Source organism: Carassius carassius, chromosome 38 (assembly GCF_963082965.1).
Source record: "Carassius carassius chromosome 38, fCarCar2.1, whole genome shotgun sequence".
NCBI lineage: Eukaryota > Metazoa > Chordata > Actinopteri > Cypriniformes > Cyprinidae > Carassius > Carassius carassius.
In genome coordinates, this window is record NC_081792.1 from 8176595 (window position 1) to 8196534 (window position 19940).

Sequence of the window (19940 nt, forward strand, 5' to 3'; positions counted from 1 at the left end):
GGTTATTTGTGCGTGTGTGTGTGTGTGTGCTCTTGTTTTTGTGACATATCAGGGCACAACTCTGTATAATGACATGGGTATGAGACAGGTATTACAAGGAGAGGGTGACTTATGAGAACATAACCCATGTCCCCATTTTTCAAAACACTTTTTTAAGTTATTATTTACACATATGTTGATAAGGAACACAAAAGGCACTAATTTTGCACAATGTCTCAAATATCAGTGTCGACCTTCTGTAAAGGACTCAATTTCAAGGCACATAATAAAACTCAATGACACCAGCTTTCCGACCTTCATATTAATCTTGTTCTTGGGAATGTTTCTTTGCCCGGATGTCTACCACAAAGCATTTTTTTAACTACAACAGGATATAGTTCATTTAGTAGGACTAGCGAGAGCAAACCTCCTTGTGAGTAACAGAATCTGCTGCACATTTTCAGCCATCGATCTTTGAGATGACATCACTGATATACTCTCGTCTGAAGAACGACTGCAACATCTGCTGTGATGGCCACACAAATGGGAACTGTCATTATTTATATAGCAAGAAATCGAGGAACGCTGAGGAATGCTTCACCCAAACATAAAATCTTACTTACTGTACACTCATGTCATTCCAAACTAGTATAACAACAGTACTGGCCATTATCTAACATTACTAACAAATTGTAGTTCATTACTGATTACAAATTACACAACGACAATCGTAGTTAGAACCATAATCTGGTTTACACATATATGACACTGGACCACAAAACCAGTCTTAAGTCGCTGGGGTATATTTGTAGCAATAGCAAAAAATTATTATCGATTTTACTTTAACTGACTACATTCTGATATTTTTCAGACAGCCTAAGACACGTTTTCAAACACACTCATCCTTTCAGCCGGACTACAGCGGGTGGTTGTTATGTACTTGCATTGCTAAAGACTTAATTTGGGTAACTTTAAAGGTGATTTTCTCAGTATTTAGATTTTTTTGCACCCTCATATTCATTATTGTCCTATCCTGACCAACCATGCATCAATGGAAAGCTTATGTATTCAGCTTTAAGATGATGTATAAATCTCAATTTAAAAAAAAATGTACCCTTATGACTGGTTATGTGGTCCAGAATCAGATATTAGGTAATGTAGTCTGACTAATATCTTTATTAGCATCATGAAATGCATTTAACATTACATTACAGCAGGCTTTCCAAAACTGTATATAAGTGGTATACATTTGTATAAGAATAGGGGTGAATCAACAAATTGTAAATATTTTACTGCCATTGTAAATAAAATGTAATCATGTATTCCCTTAAAACGTAACTGTGATCTGATTATGATCTGATTTTGTGTTAAACAGAGGAGATAATGTCACACCAGTTTAGACTGACTCAAAAATGAGCAAATAGTGACAGAGTTTAAATTTTTGGGTGAATTGTCCACGTCATTCTTAAAATGACTTTGGTTACAGTAAGTGAAAGCGAGACCCATTAGCTAAACAAGCTAACGTGGGAAAGTCAGCAGTCCGTGTAATCGGCATCACCACTCAACCGCCATCTTGATTTTAGTCATCTAGATCAGTGATGATGATCAGAGATTCAGGATTAAAACAGAAGAAAGAAGATGAATAACAGTGATGCATTTTTCATCTTTGTTTTCAAAGATCCGAGACCGGGACGTCTCCACAACCCCATCTCTCGACTCCATCCATCAGTCTGATCGAATCTTTCAGACTCGAAACAAAAACAAGAGAAGTGAAACAAAGATGGTTGTGATGGTGGCCTGTATCTCCTCATGATATCCCCCCCTCAAGATCTCTTAAACAACCGCAGTACAGACAGCCCTCCTGAATGCCAGAGAGCCGAATCGTAAATATTCCAGAGCACAATTCTGTTTAGATTTGATATGTGCTTTATCAAGAAGATAAGGTGTACGGTCTGATTTCAGTGGGTCTGCTGTGACCTCCTGCTGCTGTACCCATCATTTCACCAACCAGCTTGACACCAAACAAGATAAGACAGAGCCAGAGACACAGACACAACATGCACAGACTCATGTGGGCTACATCCACTGAAAACCTGCAAACACTGAGGAGCCTGTAATAAGAGAAGGTCTTCATCACTGTCAATTTAAGCAATGCATAGTTGTCTTCTCAGCTGAAACTGTCCCTGAAAGAGCAGGCATTTCTTTCTAATGCCATCAGTGTTTAGGAAGCAACTTAGAAACTGTAGCTTGCCAAGCTGCAAATAATTTGACTTCAACTTACAGTCAAGCATCTCCTGAAAAAGTAGTTAGCGAGCACTAACAAAAGGCAACTCACTAACTACAGTGAAACTGTTTAGATCTACCAACTGTACTGAATTGCATTAATATTCACTGAAGAAAAAAATAAAAGTGGTAATTGCAATTTTTACATCAAGGATTTGCCTCTAACATTTGCTTTTGTTGCGCCAGTCTAGTTTGTTATGTTGGATAAGTGAGTTAGAAAACATTTCTGACTTGAATAAAACTAGACAAATAAGATGTTACCACATGAAGCACTTTTAAAGGTTACCAGAAAAACTTAATATAAAACTTTAATAAAAAAGCAGTGTTGTTTGGCTAAAAATCTGCTTAAATGCTTGAAATTAGTTTTCTGATCTGGGTTTTTTTTTTTTTAAAGGCCTTTGTCGTATTTTTACTAAAACAAAAACAGACCAAACTGCAACATTTGTGGACCCTTAGTTTTGCTTTACGCAGCTGATTAGGGCTAAATGCAAAACAATGCAAATTAATTGACAACGTGAATGAGTTTCAATCAATTTCTCGTTGGATCACCCAAACCCGGAAGTCTATTATCCTGAAATCATGCTGCAAGCTCTTTTTATGCAAGCCACTACAAACATATTACTAATAGAGACCTATAAGACAACGTGTTGTATCATCCAGACCATGTGGGAAGAGCAGGAAACATAGTAACGAGTAACATGTGACTGGCCCTGTTTGATTTTTTTGCATGACAACCACTGATCAGGAGGCAGCTGTTAATCCATTAAAACCAGCGTCTCTATCCGGTTAAATACTAATGAGGATTTAAAGAGCTCGGCTGCAGGGGGCCGTCGGACAACAGACACACCTTGCTGAGCGGTCTGCCCCCGCTATTCTCTTTTCTTATCATACAGATCAGGAGGAGGGCTGATGAAAGACAGTGAAGACGAATGCGGGCTTATAGACCCCCCCAGCCGCTTGGCATTATGGGAAGTCTGATCCCTTAGTCTGATAGAAAACCCCTGGGTAAGAGGAAAAACAAAAAGCAGGAGACAAGAATAAGAAAGACACAAATAGAGAGCTGTGTAGTCTGAGGTATAATACCTAAAAGAATGGAATCCGAGATCTGGATCCAGGATGTTAATAAAGAAGCTAAATGCGGGAGAACTCAGATATATTGTTATTGACGGAACGCCGGTGCGAACAAAAAGCCACAGGGCTGAGGCTGAGGGGAATTGGCTCTATCCACTCAAAGATAATCAGTTGCGCTAGTTTAAATGTTTCCTTACAAAGTGTAACTGCACAGATGGGATTCTGAGGCATGTGGAAAGCTTGTCCACACTCGTCCGTCTCTAAAGAGACTGGTGCATTTTCACAGCAGGGTCCACGTCATTTAACCAGACCCTTCAGTATGAAACAAATCTGTGGTGAATCTTGCACATTAGCATTCCCTGCTAAAAAAATTAATAAAAAGGACACCAGTCCAAGTTGGTCTGCAAGCCTGACTGAGCTGGTTAGGCTTGTCTATTTTTATGATTAAGAAGAAGGTTTCGGGTACTTCTCAACTGGTCAGACTTGGTAATCAAGAAAGACCAGCAAATTTCATTAGGCTGGTTTATTTACTGGTAATTGTTTTATTATTATTATTATTACTGTTTCATTCAGCTGGGTTAGCATTAGCATAATGGATCTCAAAACTGATGAAAAATAATCAGAACATTTCTATTAAGTTCTATTATGTATATTCCCTGGAATATACATAAAATCACAATAAAAGTCACATATTTTTTCCCCCTAAAATACTCACTTGACACATGAGGAGACAAATGCAAAACCCCATCATTCAAAGAAACCAGAAAGATCCGCTCTAATTCTGTCTGTGTGTGAGTTCAGAGAGACCAACAGCCCAGAGACATGCAGAAAGGGACAGAAGATGAAAGAGAGAGAGATAGAAAGGTAAGAAACAATGACTCGTCAAACCTTGATATGAGCAGAACCCCCATAAAAAAAACGAATAGAAATAAACAATAAAGACAGCCAGCCCAACCTAAAGTGGTAAGGTTTTATACATTCATTTATCATGAAACAACATGATACAAAAAAATTTGTGAACTGACACAAGTTCACACACACACACACACACACACACATATATATATATATATATATAGAGAGAGAGAGAGAGAGAGCGAGAGCTGCTATTTTAGACGTCCATGTGACATATTTTACTGTTAATCACCAGACATTCAACCAAAGTGTTTAAAGAGACGAGATAGACAGTTCATTTCTGACAGAAAGACAGACGGCTTGTTTCAGATGGAGAGACAGACAGCTCATTTCAGTCAGAGTTTGAAGGCAAAAGGGACAGCAGCTGTCCAAATAAGGGGCCCATTTGAGGTGGAAAATATGATTTATAGGTTATACTTACATAGAGAGGAGTGTTAACCATTGGGGAATGATTTAAATGTAACAATGGGTTGTGGTGGGTGGTATGACCAAAATTATATATCATGGTATGAGTAATTCTCTAACACAGTTCCTTTGTATTTAATGATATTACAAAAAACTCAACCTCAAAGAATATACATAATACATTTAACCACTCGTTCAAAAAACAGCTTATTTTTAAACATTATAAAACAAAAACCTCAAAACAGTAACAATTATATATTAAGATGATTCTGTTAAATGACACGTATATCAAACATAGGTGATGTAATGACATATATATGTTTTGGCTTAAGCTCTACAGTATATAATGGTCAGAGTTTTCATCCCAAATGGCAGGATTTTACATTTTCATATGCTTTGAAGACATGCAAATCACTGACCTACAGTCCTGTATTTATGCATATCATGTTTCAAATCTGAAAATCAATAGACATGACCTTTAAATATCTAAAAAGATTGACCAAATATCCAGTTCTGAGTTAAAAACTGCAGCTGAAATGGAGACAGCATAGGTCAAAATTGCAATCGAGTTCCACAGCAAAAAAACATTAAGAAAGGAAACTATTCACTTGACGGAAAACTGGGTTATATATTTGCCTAATAACCGAGGCAGGTGAAAGTTATCTCTCCGTAAAGCAAAAGTTCAACCTTTTAATTATGTTTTGTCAAAAGGCTATAGTCGCCAAGAATGCTGTTAATTCTGAGATGTGTGATTTGGCTGTCTGGAAGTCCCACAGAAGCTATTCTGATTTGAATTAAGATGGAGATGAAGCATTTTATATGAATACAAGCGGGTGGCCGCCGGTCGTGGCCACGGTTCCCTGCTATTCGTTCTGAATGAGCCCAAGGCAGCAGGACACGAACGGATATTATTCAGTCCTTTCCATAATTAAAAAAAGAACGGCTCATATTACTCACAATCCTTACCAGAAAATTGGCCAGACATATAAAGCAAAGATTTCTTTCAAAACTACTTAGGCCCATCATGAAATAATCCAGTGACAGTGTGTAAAAAAAAAAACACACCTTGTAATTGCTGGTAGATAATAATGTTAATTTATCAGACAATAAACCTGCACCGTGTTACAGTACATGAGTGTGTCAACATGAGTTTTATAGAAAGCAATCCAAAGCACTGAAAAAAGACTCTACTTACTGAGGCCAGAAACGCATTCTTTGCAATTCAAATGCAGTTGCAAATGCATGATCAACACATATTACAAATTTGAACTTATCTACAATCTGGTATGTGGGTACACTTTATAGCTACAGTTACTCGATAAATCGTCAGAATAATCAACCTGATCTTATGGCAATTCATACATATTTTATGAAGTGGCTTATTCGTACGAATAAGTGCGAACGCACTCGTACAAATTCATATGATTTGTGCTAAATCGTACGTATTTTAATTCGCATGAATTTGTACAAATGACTTACACCTAACCCCACCCCTAAACCTACCTGTCACTGGGATCTAGACAAATTGTACTAAATCGTATGATTGAGGTCGTACGAATTTGTTCGAACTAGCCACCTCGTAAAATACATTCAAATTTTTGGTGAGATAGCATAATCGAACGATTACTTGATTACCAAAATAATTGTTAGTGACAGCCCTAATCGTTATGAAGATTATATATTAAATATTCAGCCCATCAATCCCACAATTTTGTGACTTGGTTTTTTTTTTTTTTGCTTTGAAAGTTTATCATAACATGACTCACTCTTGCGAAGCAGTAATAGCGTTACGATTATACAATAAGCATTAGAAGCTCAGACTAATATAGCATTCAGCATATACAGCCCTGATTTATTTCTATAAGAGCACAATGCCACATTTCATGGCATTCAATGGCAGACATACTATCAATAAAATGGCTCCACAATACTTCATCACTGCTTTGCATTTCAGCTTCATAAAATACCCGAAAATGCAGTTTGAGAAGATGCACAGAATACAAATGAGTTAAATCCGAACTTATAGACAGTGTTCAGCCCACAAAATGAAATCAGAAAGATGAGATCTGAAGTTTCTAGGATATACTCGAGAGAAACGGGGAACAAACCCTTAAGCAATCAATCTTTCAAAGTTTCTGCACAAGCGAAAACTTCCAGCCATGGCTATGGCAGTAACCCATTTAATTCAATTATAAAAATGCATTAAAAAGATATTACGGCAGGGACAGAGTGTAATGAGGCGTGTTTACTTGAGGATATTGTTTATAATGAGCAGTTGTAGGGTTTAGGCCTATAGTTAGAACAGGACATGAGAGTAAACAGACAGAGATGAGATGAGGGAAAACTCGGAAACACTGTATGGTCTTTCTTTTAATTTAACCAGAAAGAAAACGAAGCCAAGCTCTGTGTTAATGCACACAGCTTCCCGAGGATCTCAGGCTATCTGTCTTGAAGGAAACAACCATTATTTATCTGAGCTTACATAAATGGTGTCTGGGTTACAAACGTCCACAACATAAAAGAAAAAACAGCACCGTAAACTCCAGAACAGCATGAAACTGATGACTAATTCAGATTGCGTATTATAATTGTTGTTTTTTTTTTACAAATTTGTGTAATTCAAGAAGAAGAAAAAAATCTTACCATCAGAACTCTGTACAACTGTCAAGACGAACACCAGGCCGCCGAGGACCAAAGACTTCCATTCTGAACATCCCATCCTGGCTCTGACTGGACTCTCCGCTTTCCACATGTCTGGGTCGAAATCACTGTAGTCACAACGATCCAGTGAAGTCACTCTGAGAGATAACCATCATTGACCTCCGAGCCTACAAGAAAACCACAGCGGACTGTCAGTGTTTGGCTGTCGATGTGTTGCTCCTCAGGCATAAAACTTCCTCCTTTAAACTGTTGCAGTGTTGCTCACCTCAGTTCCTCTACTGTATTTGTTTTTTTTCTCGAGCAAATTTACACAGAATTCCTCCCAGGAGTAGAAACCCTCTATTGGAAGGTGACTGAGACCTGAAACAGCACCTCCCGCATTACAAACAAGCCATTTACCTCAAAGCCCGTCGTTACCGTTTACTCTCTTCTCCCAAACCTGTTCCGCTACCATCCTCTTCTGAGAGGAAACAGGTTTTTCGTCCACTAAAGCCACAGGTGCATATTCTCCAGAAAAAGAGGAGTCTTTCATATACAGTATCTCACCCTTTAAATGTTTTCCTTCTCTGCATGTTTACACACTCCACCGGCCTCACATATAACACACTTACAGCCTCATGGGAAACATCGTCACTCCAGTAACGAGCCACTTAGGAGCCCATTAAAAACAGTGTGTGCACCCCTCCTAGGTTTCTTTAAGATACACTAAATATATCTCACCACCGTTTAATACATCATTGCATTACAGGGAATTTTTGCTTCTTGGATTGTCATATATATGGTTATGAGGTGAGAAAATGTGATTAAAAAACATCAGGAGTCTGTTTACATTAACATATACAAGCAGAGGGGAGTACATGTCTGTATGATCAGACAAAGAATATCTAAATGCTAATGGATTGTCTTAAACTTATCAAGGTTATGGACTCCCATATCATTAGTATTCAAGAGTCAACAATCCGACTATAAATAATATAGTCGCATTGTTTTTTGTGATGGTGTGGATATGCTGACAAATCCTGTCAAGTGTGACAATAAATAAATAAACAAATAAATAATACCAATAAATAAATAAAAACTATGAATAGTAAATAAAAGTAGAACTTTAGTCTTTTCATTATTTCTTTTCAAAGAACAATTCACCACTATATGATGTAATTAACTAAATTAATTGATTCATTGTTTTATTTGCTATACATTATTTATTTGTCCTCTAGACCAAAATATTTATTCACTACTGTAAAGTTCTGAAATTTTATACGAAACTCCATTTAATGGAAAGAATGAAATGGTAGGCATAGCATCATTAGCATTAGCTTTAGCGAAATAACAGCACAATACACTGGTACACTTAGGATCTCAAATAGAGAACTTTTTTTTACCCTAAAATTATATGTGCTGAGTATTTTGGAGGTAAAAAAAAAAAAAAAAAAAAACTAGCGAAGCCGCTGCGTTGGCAGCTCACAGCAGGTTACCTGTGAGGAAAAATAAATGCATAAAGGATGAGGTTTGATCCCTACATAGTCAAAGGGTGTTCGACTAAATCAACGACAACAGCTCCGTACTTTCATATCTCTGTCTCACGCTGTGAGCGGTTAACATGCTGATCAGTCTCCAGAAGCAGAGGCATGGACGAAGGCGGCCCGCCTGGCTCCCGCGCTCCTCATTAAACGTGTTGAGGTCTCTCCCCTCCACGGGAGGCCTTATCTCCCTAAGCTGCAGCAAAGGCCGCGATCAACACCTGTTAAGTGCTTCAAACAAATACTGGCATCCAGCGCCAACGTGGCACAGCGGGATGGCCTGTTGTCGCTGTTCTGTGCGTTTTGTGTTTGCAAATCAAATTAAAAACTCTAATCATGACAAATTACGATAGCAACCATTCATCTTCAAAGGATTCTGGCCGGGATGTTTGATACTGGCACTTCCTTTGAAAACGGCCTGCCGTTTTATGACGAAAGCTTCGCAGAATCATGCAGCTTACGTACAAACCAACAAAGCTACATAAGGGCTGTGATCGATGGAAAGGTCTAGCCCCAGAAGTCTTTTTCACAGCTGTGTACATCTGCTCCAACAAACCAGCAACACTCAGGGTTTCTCAACAAGACAGTTGCGTGAATTAAAAAGAGGAACTTTGAAAGAACATTCCACTTCTCTGGGTGTGAAGAGAGACGTTCAAATCAGAGCTGAAAGGCCAGTTTGAGATGTTAATGCCAAAACAAAGAAACAAAGGGCAGATGTGTAATTATGCAGCCGTCTTTCTCCCAAGCGGGAGTGAGACCCACCGGAGAATTAGAGGAGGAGTCATCCATTCAAAGGGGTGGGTGCAGGAATAATGCACAAGAGGCAAGGCCGAGGGGGCGGAGGGGGGTTTACAAACTTTACAATGCGAGATTGACAGCTTGCAAGTCTCGCTTGACCTCTGAATTAACCCCCAAGCTTTCAATGAACTACAAAAAGAGCCATGAGATTGATGGTCAAAGAATATGACAAGTGTATAAAAAATGGACCCATAAACAGGGACACGCATTCACACAATAGAACCCAAACATACCAACGTCGGGACAAAGCACACAAGCTGACAAGCTAAATAATCATAAATGGGAATCCATGAAGCATATCTTTTTCAGTTAGACAAGGTGATTTTTTTTAAAGTACTTTTTTGTACCATTTTAAACATTCCATCACACTGGTAAAATGCTTCAGTGTTTACAAACTGCAATCTGCCATTTCAAGCTAAATCTAGCTAAATTGTTTTGTTGGCATATAGACTTTTAACAGATTTTATTTTTTTTTTTAAGGATGATTAAATCAGTCAACGTTTTTATTATTCATATAATAGATGCTTTAAAAAGAGAACAACATTCAAGAAACAGGGTTGGCAGATCTTGGCACTTTACATAGAGACACTACCTCAATACTTCTTGAATATTATTGAGAAATAAAATATTTGGAACGTTTAGACATGCTGTTTGGAACTATTGGTTGGAAAGCCAAAGAAATACAACAACAAAAGATATACTGGCTCTGACGAGTTTGTTTTCGATGTTTTCGAAAGATCAGTGGTCAGTGATCAGATGACAGTGTCCACTGAGGCGGAAACGCTAGAGGAAATCAATCAGCGGTCCAGGGGTGGACCAGTTAATGCACAGCCACACATGAGTCATTCTGAACACATCCTATTTGACTCCACTGTCAGACATTCACCTTTGCCATCTGGACGCTGCCGGTTGTGCACATTTTAAAACCAGAGGACAAACGTCATGATATCGGGGTGACGGATGTATTAAGGTCAGATAGACGACAATGTCAAACATTAAATGAGCAAATGACAAAAAAACTCCAAATGCTGCTTTACAAGCAGTGAATTTAAAATGACATGGCAAGCTAAAGGCAGAGTACAGGAAAAGCAAATCAAATTTGGCTTACTTTCTTTCTTTTTCTTTTTTTTTGCATTGTTTTTGAATCTTGAAAGCTTCAGACCTTATTCATTGCAACTACTAGATGGAAATGAGTGACCAGTGCAATTCCTCAAAAATGATCCTGTTGTGCAACATGGAAGAAAGAAAGCCCCTACAGGTTTTTAGCAAAATAAAGCTGATAAGAAATGACAGAATTTTCCTTTTTAGGTAAACTAATGATGTTAATAGTTCATAAATCTACATTTTTCCAGCAATACAAATGGAACACTGTATTAAAACTTCCTGCAGTGCTTTTCAGCGCTCTGTTGCTATTAAATCTGCATAGCAACGGCACAAGAAATGATGTTTTATCTTTTTGTTAGCTTGCTGTCTAAATGAAATAAAAAAGTCGGGACATTGTGAAATAGTACAAAGACAATCAATAAACAATATTGACTGTATATAAACACAATTCAGTTGTGTTGTTGTCATTGATTGTGCGGATGATATATATAAAAAAAAAAAAATCATGAATCAACCAGTCACAAACCAGCTCCATCAAAATAACTAAAGGGCTCATTAATTAAATCATTAACAATCCAGAATTGTATCAGATTTGAATCAGAATTGAAACCAATATCATTCAATTCCTTTCAGTTCCTATTCCTGCGTTCAATGCTTACAAGCACAGCTGGCTTTTACACCAGAACTGCAAATGTATCATCTTAACTGGCCATTTAGCTCCTGTGTTTCATGATTCATGAAACCCTGTGCGACAAAATGTCTCATGGCCAAGGCAAATCTGAATAACTGCTTTAATGAAAGTACATAGACATTGTACAGTATAAATGCATATATAATGCTTTGAGCGCTGGTAAAATACTGTAATCACTCTCTGTGAATGAAATCTCACTCTTTTCAACTTCTTTTCATCCTTCTCTCAAAGATGATGCCTACAATCCATTAATCAGAGTAATCAAGGTCTCTATCAAGCCGCCTCACAAGCAAGAGACAAAAAAACAACTACGAACCAGAGCAGAACAAAATTCATTCGTACAAACTGGAGCTTCTGGAGAAGTTGCTGGAAATAGATTGAACAGCCTCTTTTTAGTAGAGATTACCAAACAGGAAGGGTGTAGTTTACTCATCTATTCATTATTCTGATGCACAGCTTTCTCGTTCCGACAGTAAATGACATGCACACCGGCAGAATCACGTGCAGAACGTATCAGAAATCCTATTAAAATGGCACGGTGTCTCTCAGAGACGATTATAATGGGCCTCGACTGCTATGAGTAAGTAAGTTTTAATACCGCCTTCACATATTGTTAACAGTAATTTTGATGTTTTAGTGGAGAAGGAGTGGATTATATAAAAAAGACATTTAAAAAAAATGTCATTTCCATTAACTGATAGCGCCAAATTTCCTCCTTTCATGTTGCCGATGATAAGGAGGATTCAGTACTGGTGTGTTTTCCCAAGATGCCTCCGTTTTGACGGTAATAGAGTGACATTAATATGGGGAGATGTCTAAGAAGGTCAAAAAATGTCTGAGGACCACCATTATACAGGAACCTTACATGGATAGCACCTGCCAATCAGAAGAAAGAAGTCCTTGACACTCTACGTTTCCCCTTCAGCTGGGATACGGGAGGAAAACACACTTTCTTTGGCATCAAAATTCACTGAGCACTTCACAGAATACAGTACACTTTGGAGTTGAATGCCTTTTTTAAAGCATTAGCAGAAATGTACTTACTTACTTACTAGATATGTTAGCTAATCTACTAACTGATTAGTAACTAATTTTAAATAACCAAAAGTTTAATCCCACATTTTGCATGCAACCCTGCTATTGTACAATTTATCCATCTTTGTTGCATATAGTGTAACAGTACTTAAAATTGTGACATCCTAGAAATAACATGCATTGGGTAATTTCTAAATGTAAAAAAAACTTATTCATTACAATTTACACAATTTGTATTGCTGAATGCATTTGTCAAGCTAAATCATTCAACCCTGTTAAATACATTATTTATGTTGTTGTTGTTGTTTTTTTTTTGTTTTTTTTGTTTTTTTTCAAATGTATGAAAAATGAATACGTAAAGATTCTTGTGGCGAGTGGGGCGGGGCCGAGGGATGTGGGAACAAGGAGGGAGGCCGGCAATGATTGGGAAATCAGCGACACCTGCGACCCACTGCCGGTCTCGAGTCCCACGGAGGAGATGGAAGGATATAAAACTGGAGCGACAACAGTGAAGGACGAGAGAGGACCAGGCCTGGGCGTTATTTTAGGTTTTGGTTTTATTTTGTGCGCATCAGTCGTCCGTGAGGGGCTGGTGCGCTGTTTTGTTTATTTTATGATTATTAAAGTTTCATTTGATTGTCCGCCGGTTCCCGCCTCCTTCTTCCCGATGATTAGGAAATTTTAATTCATTACAATTCTGTTTTCTGTTATTTTAATATAAATAGATTGGGTCACAACTTGGGTCACAAGCAAAGCTAATTCAGGCTAAGTTTCAACCCTGTTTTAACATTACTCAGACACAAATTTTAGTCACAGGACAGACTATATGTATAGTTTAACAATTTTTACTGACTATTTGTTGAAAATGAGAAATAATAATAATAATAATTAAAAAGAAAGAAAATAAAGAAACACATTTTAAGGCCATTTTCTGTACCCTATTCACAGAATAGGCACTTTACCACAAACAGGGCCACGGCATCTGTCTTCAAGCCACAAAAAGAGAGCTGCCCAATGTAAGAGGTCATAAAATATCAGGAGAGAAACGAAAGAAGGTTTCTGCTACTCTCACAGGCTCATCATCTCAGTTTCAACAAAATGCATCAATTTTTAATTCATGCAAAAGCAATGAAAGCACTGTTGCTGTCAAAATGGTGTGAATGCATGCGTGAAAATGTGTGCGTGTGCGTGTGTGTGTGTGTACGTGTGTGTGTGTGTGTGTACGTGTGTACACAAATGGACAGTCAGAAACATGGTCTGTCATTTAGCATGATCTGTTCAGATACATTCGAGCTCCAGACCTCACCTAAGAGCTCTCCTTATGTTTTAAAGTCAACATGAAACACATTTTACTTTATCACTCTGTATACACTCCATTTCATCTTTAAAATATTTAAATCATTAGATTATTTCACAGGCATGGTTACTGCTAAATTATTCTGATATATCCTATATATATATATATATATATATATTTGTTTTGTTTTGTTTCGTTTTTTTGGAGGAGAGGTTAAAATATAAGTCTCGGTGAAGTCAGCCGAAATTTAATTTAGTTTCAGAGGCAGAGCAAGGTATTTCATTTTGATAAAATATTTCAAAGACAAACTTTTTTTCATGATAAGGCGCACAATAAGATCAGGAACATAAATAAACTCAATAGGATCCAGTTTGATTTCATGTTGGCCTCTGTGTGTTTTTGTGTCTGTCCTTCACTGCCATTTGATTATTGAACACCATTTTACACACACACACACACACACACAATCCACGAAGATACACAGCGTCTCCCTCAGACAAGAGCAGTTGTGTGAGCGTAACGCCTCCTCTGTCCTTCTATTAAGCAGAAGATCATCAATTATTCAGCACCATCGTGAGCCATTATTCAACAGGATGATTAATTTTTAAGATGGCAGAAGGGAACACAAAACCTAAAGTCAGGGGCATTAAAAGAACATCTTGAATGGGTGACATTAAAAGCGGGGTGGTGAAGAAACCTACCGATGATTGATTTGGGCAAGTTGAGTGATTGATTTCTTATGAGAGGAAATGATTTGGAGATGATTTGAGCTTATAGTTCACATGCTAGCAGAGATGATTCAGGATTCTGCCACAAACCACAAAGTCATTTAGAAGAGTTTAATTAACAGCCGCTTACTGTAATTAAAGTAAACAAGTGAAAACTGGAGAATGGTTTTCTTGAATATATAAATTCCTAGAGAAAGCCTCACGTAAAAACACTTTTTTTGTGTGTGACTATTCGAGGTCTCAACAAGCAAACCAGTGAGGGTGAGAACAAGCTTGTCAGAAAATCGTTAAAAAATCGGCAGATAGATAAGGAGGGTGGAGTCAGGTCTAAATCTCTCCTGACAACACAAACAGTTAAAGCCTCATGCTAAACATGGTGCTACGATATTGACCTTTTTCAAAGACGCCATCAAAACCGAACGCTTTTTAGTTCAGATGTGCAGCTGCTTTTGCATGTGAAACATTTATGCAATTAATGCTATTAATGCTGCTTTTGCACGTGTAAAACGAATGTTAAGTCACAGAGACTCTTTGCCAGCTGAATTGCGTGTCATTTGAGTCTTTTTTTGTGTTACTGTGTGCATTTGGTTGAAGAGCAAGAAAGCAAAACAGTTTAGGAAAGGAAGTGACTTTCATTTTACAGCCTCACCTCCCACAAGCTCAGCAGAACAGTGGGATGCTTGGCAAAGAGTCACAGTGAGTCGACACTCTCCCATTTCTCTATTAAACAGGACAAACTTGTGGTCCTGCAGGTTTTGCTTTCAAATTCTCAAACTCTATATTACTTCAATCTTCCTCTCAGATATATATATATATATATATATATATATATATATATATATATATATTCTAGTTGAAGATTACAGCGCAAATGGAGTGGATAGTGGAAAGATTATGTTTTTTTACTTGACTTGCCTGGGCGATATTTAAAAAAAAAAAAAAGATAGAAAAATAGAAACTTTCAGGTGTCAACTTTCAAGTAATTACTTGATGATTCTGAAATAAAAATGATACAATGTGATGACTTTGTGGTGATCTCTCTTTCTGAGCTGTTAGGCTCAAGGCTCTGGAGAAGAAAGCCATGAGAGATTGTCTCTGGATCGTTAGCCTTATTTACATTTGTTAACTAACACTTTAAGACGCAGCTGTCCCTCCACTAGATTAACTCATTTGACCCCCCCCCCCCCCCCACACACACACACACACACACACTTCAGAATGTTGACAGGCTGATTGTCAGTTCCAGATATTTCATTCAAAACATTAGCTATGTTTCCATCTAAATTTGCGAATTTAACTTATAAATGAGCAAAAATGGAATATCGCATAAAACATTTGCGAATAAAGCACCATTTCCATCCAACGAGTCAAAGAGTACAAAATTGTCACTTTCTGATAAACTGGAACTAAATATATCTAATGGCACTTTTCCATGGCTCGGTACGGCAAGGCATGGCTCGGCTCGGTGTGCATTTCCACTGCAGTTTAGTATCGCTTTGGGGGCAGCTGTGGCCTAATGGTTAGAGAGTTGGACTTGCAGTCGAAGGGTTGTGAGTTCGAGTCTTGGGCTGGCAGGAATTGTGGGTGGGGGGAGTGCATGTACAGTTCTCTCTCCACCCACAATACCATGACTGAGGTGTCCTTGAGCAAGGCATCGAACCCCCAACTGCTCCCCGGGCGCCGCAGCATAAATGGCTGCCCACTGCTCTGGGTGTGTGCTCACAGTGTGTGTGTGTGTGTTCACTGCTCTGTGTGTGTGCATTTCGGATGGGTTAAATGCAGAGCACGAATTCTGAGTATTGGTCACCATACTTGGCTGAAAAAAATACAAATAAAAAATAATGGTTAGAGAGATGGACTTGTAACCCAAAAGTCACAGGTTCGAGTCTCGGTGCTATCAATGGGAGGAACATCTGTACTTCCTCAGCAGACAACGAAACAGCCATTTTTGGTTGTTAAAAAAGGTGCGCTCGTTCAAAACATTTGTGTTCTATCCTTCGATGGCTGTGCTGATTTAAATCTTGCGGTTCTTTTGTGTTTGTCTGGCAAGTTCAGTGATGCTGGTAGTGACGATTCTCTCTGGCCAATCCGTGATCAGCAGAGTTTAGACGTCATGTCACGCTAAAAAAGCACCAGGTACTGTACCCAGTCGAAAACCCCCAAAAGTGAACTGTACCGAGCCGTACCATGTCGTACCATGCAATGGAAAAGTGCCATAAGAAAACTTGGAAAAGCCACTGAATATAATCATTTTCATATGTAATAAATTACTTGCGCTTCAGAGAGTGCAGATGTAACAGAATAAATGTGGTCATTGCTTTTAGAGGTGGATGCCTGCTATTTGGGAACACAGTCATGTAAGACCGTAATTATACAGAAATACTTTGATGACAGATTATACTCAGGCATTTTAGAATGACCAAAACAACATATAGATGCTGTGAACAAGATCAGTCCACTGATTAGTTAAGTGATCCCATCTCATAGCGCAAAGTCACATGACTTTTTAAATGCACATGGTGGAATTTATTCGGTAGATGTGTTTGCATTGTAGTTTATGCACATTTTTTTCCTTATCGGATAAAAAGTTTATCCTACTCAGTGTACGCGTACATTTTTAGAATTTATGCACATCTTGGCATTTCCATCTAGCTAGTTAGCAGATCAGAGAATGTGATGCAACAGATACGGCGGTTGTGTTTTTCACACAGGTTAAAGCAGCACATTAGCACAGTAGTCAGACAGACACAGCTTGGAGTGACTGAAGAGTTTGTGTGCTATATTAGCCTGACTGAACGGTGTCTTACCGCCTTGTGCTCCTTCAGTCCTTCAAGCCCACGCGTAACGCTGCGCTGGCAACAATCATGCAGAGAATGCGTGACATAATATGACACCATGTTTTCTTGCCATTTTCTTTTATTCTTTCTTATAGTGTAATAAATGCATGATTGGATTGGGAACAGCAGTTTGCTGGAGAGCCTGAAGCTTGATTTTCGTTTTTTTAATTTACCAGTTGTGAATGTCTTGAGGAAAGGTTTGGAAACTGTCACGAAATGGTATCTCAACCTCATTCTGTTTATTTACAATTCGAGTGTAACAGATTCACTGCCACATAGATGCCATGTTGTCTATCTCATGTACTTCAAAGGGATTTTTTTTCTTTCTCTAACACAGAGCACAAACATCTTGACAGTAATAACAGACCATATGTAATAATGTTGGACATTCAACACAATATTGTTGCACAATGATGCAATCTAAACAATGATATTCCTTAGAAATGAGTAGGGATGCATCGGAAAACAGCTGCATTCAGTTGCAGACGAGAGCATACTGGCACTAGGATGTGACATTGATGAGTTTGATGTCATCTAACTTTTCCTGCAGCATTTCATGCGATCCTCAAATGGCTGGTGGGACCGGAATGCTTTTGGGAGACATGTCACATAAGTGACCTGTGTCCAGGGAAACAGCCTCCCTACAATGGACTCCGAACTTGTCCAGAAATCAAAGCCTTTATTGTCCTGAGGAATCTTCCCGATATAAATAGATCACCGGCATTTCTGCTGTCTTCTGCCACCCACAGAAAGGCTGCAGATACAGAAAATTCCTCTCTGTCTGTCGTTTTTATATCTCTAGCCTCTTTATTCATGTTCTTTCAGCTCTGGTATGTTGTGAAGGTCTCTGCCATTCAGTGTAATTTTCCACAATCTGAGTCCAGAGGAGGATATCATGAGCACACTTGGGGGTGACAGCACAACTGTCTGAAAGCAGGGATCAATTCAGGAAGCCTGCTACACAGAGAGGTCAAAAATAACAAGTAGCGTTTGCCTCTGATCAAGGCGTAGGTTTAGATTTTAATAAGAGCTGAACATACAGTATGCAAATGATGCCATTCAATTATTTATGCATGGTTCACGCAGACTTCTTGCTTCGTGTATTTGCACCCGTTGCATGAATATATCTTTGTTTTAGTCCTTCAGTGAAACATAATCGATGGTGTTACTACAACAGAGGGGAATTTTAGGGTTCTTGAAGAAAAAAAATAATAATAATGTTGAAAAATAATAATACATCATATTCTCCGAAGACATGTTTATTTTCAAGTGATTACATGAAAATGTAAAGACAAACCTAAAAAAAAAGCTTTGGAATTTTTCAATGATGTTATATGCATATTTAGATTGTTCAAAAACAGTTTACCTCCCTATACCCTTATATAACATTCTATTTTGCAAATAGACTTAAATATATGATATGTTACACTTTTAAGACTTTTTAATGTTTTTGAAAAGTCTTTTACATTCTTCAAGACTGCCTTTATTTGATCAGAAATAAATTGAGAACAGTAATAATATGATATTACAATTTAAATAACTATTTTCTATTTCAATTTATTTTTAATTGAATAATTATATATATATATATATATATATATATATATATATATATATATATATATTTATATATATATATATATATATATTTTTTTTTTTAGGATTGTTTGATAAAATGTTCAAAAGAACCACATTTATATAAAATAGAAAACATTATACATGTTTTTACTGTCACTTTTGATCAGTCTAGTGTGTCCTTGCTGAATAAGTATAAAATAAGTATAAGTATAAAATCCTTAAAAAAATATAATAATAATAATAATCTTACTGACCCCAAACTTTTGAACGCCAATGTTTAATTAATAATTAATAAGCTCTGTTACGAAACCTATTATGATGCTCCATTCCATTAGGATTCTGCCTTTATAGTAGAGCACAGAAGGTTTTGGAGAAGAGCAATAGTCCTTAGTTTTTAAATTGTACAATCACTGGGTCTAAATCCATTGTGTTGTTCACATTTACAAATATTTCATTTCAATGAGGCACTTACAAAAAAAAAAAATAATACAATATTACACGAATGGACAGCTAGAGCTCTAAGAACACGAGCTCCTAAAATGTTATTGAGGACAGGAAACCATTTGGTGCAACAGAATGAATTAAGCCAAAGCAATACAAGATTATCCAATTATAAGACTTATATGGCTTTAGCAAAGGTAATTGCATTGATGGGGCTTGTGATTCGCTGGACAGAAAGTCCAATAGGAAAACCGACTGCACTACAAAAGGCTTCTTTTTTCCTTATATATTCTGTGACATAATCTATGAATCACATTAAGCTCTGTGAATGAAAGCCCACGCACACGGACACATAAACACACACGCGCACACACACAAGATGTTTCTACACTACAGCTGGGCATGTTTTCCTTTCTCTTAATTGCAGTAAAGTAACCAGACACACCACTGGAGGTTGGTGAAGCAAACACTGAGTAGATCTTATCAGTATACAACAAAAGAGGCCACTGCGCTGACGGGGGGCCACTCGGCTGACGGGGCCTCAGCTGGGCCGTGGGCTCGCAGAACTACACTCACAATAATGTGTCGGATGTGCTT

The 19940-nt window shown here is 37.8% G+C and overlaps 1 protein-coding gene across 1 annotated transcript in view; it reads right to left on the bottom strand.

The window, feature by feature from the left end:
- LOC132119246 (adhesion G protein-coupled receptor L2-like) overlaps positions 1–19940 on the bottom strand; it is a 113052-nt gene that overhangs the window by 83177 nt on the left and 9935 nt on the right. Inside the window, exon 2 of the mRNA XM_059529055.1 lies at positions 7297–7481. Within this exon, the coding sequence (XP_059385038.1) occupies positions 7297–7405 (109 nt within the window). The 5' untranslated portion in view covers positions 7406–7481. The remainder of the gene's footprint in view (positions 1–7296; positions 7482–19940) is intronic.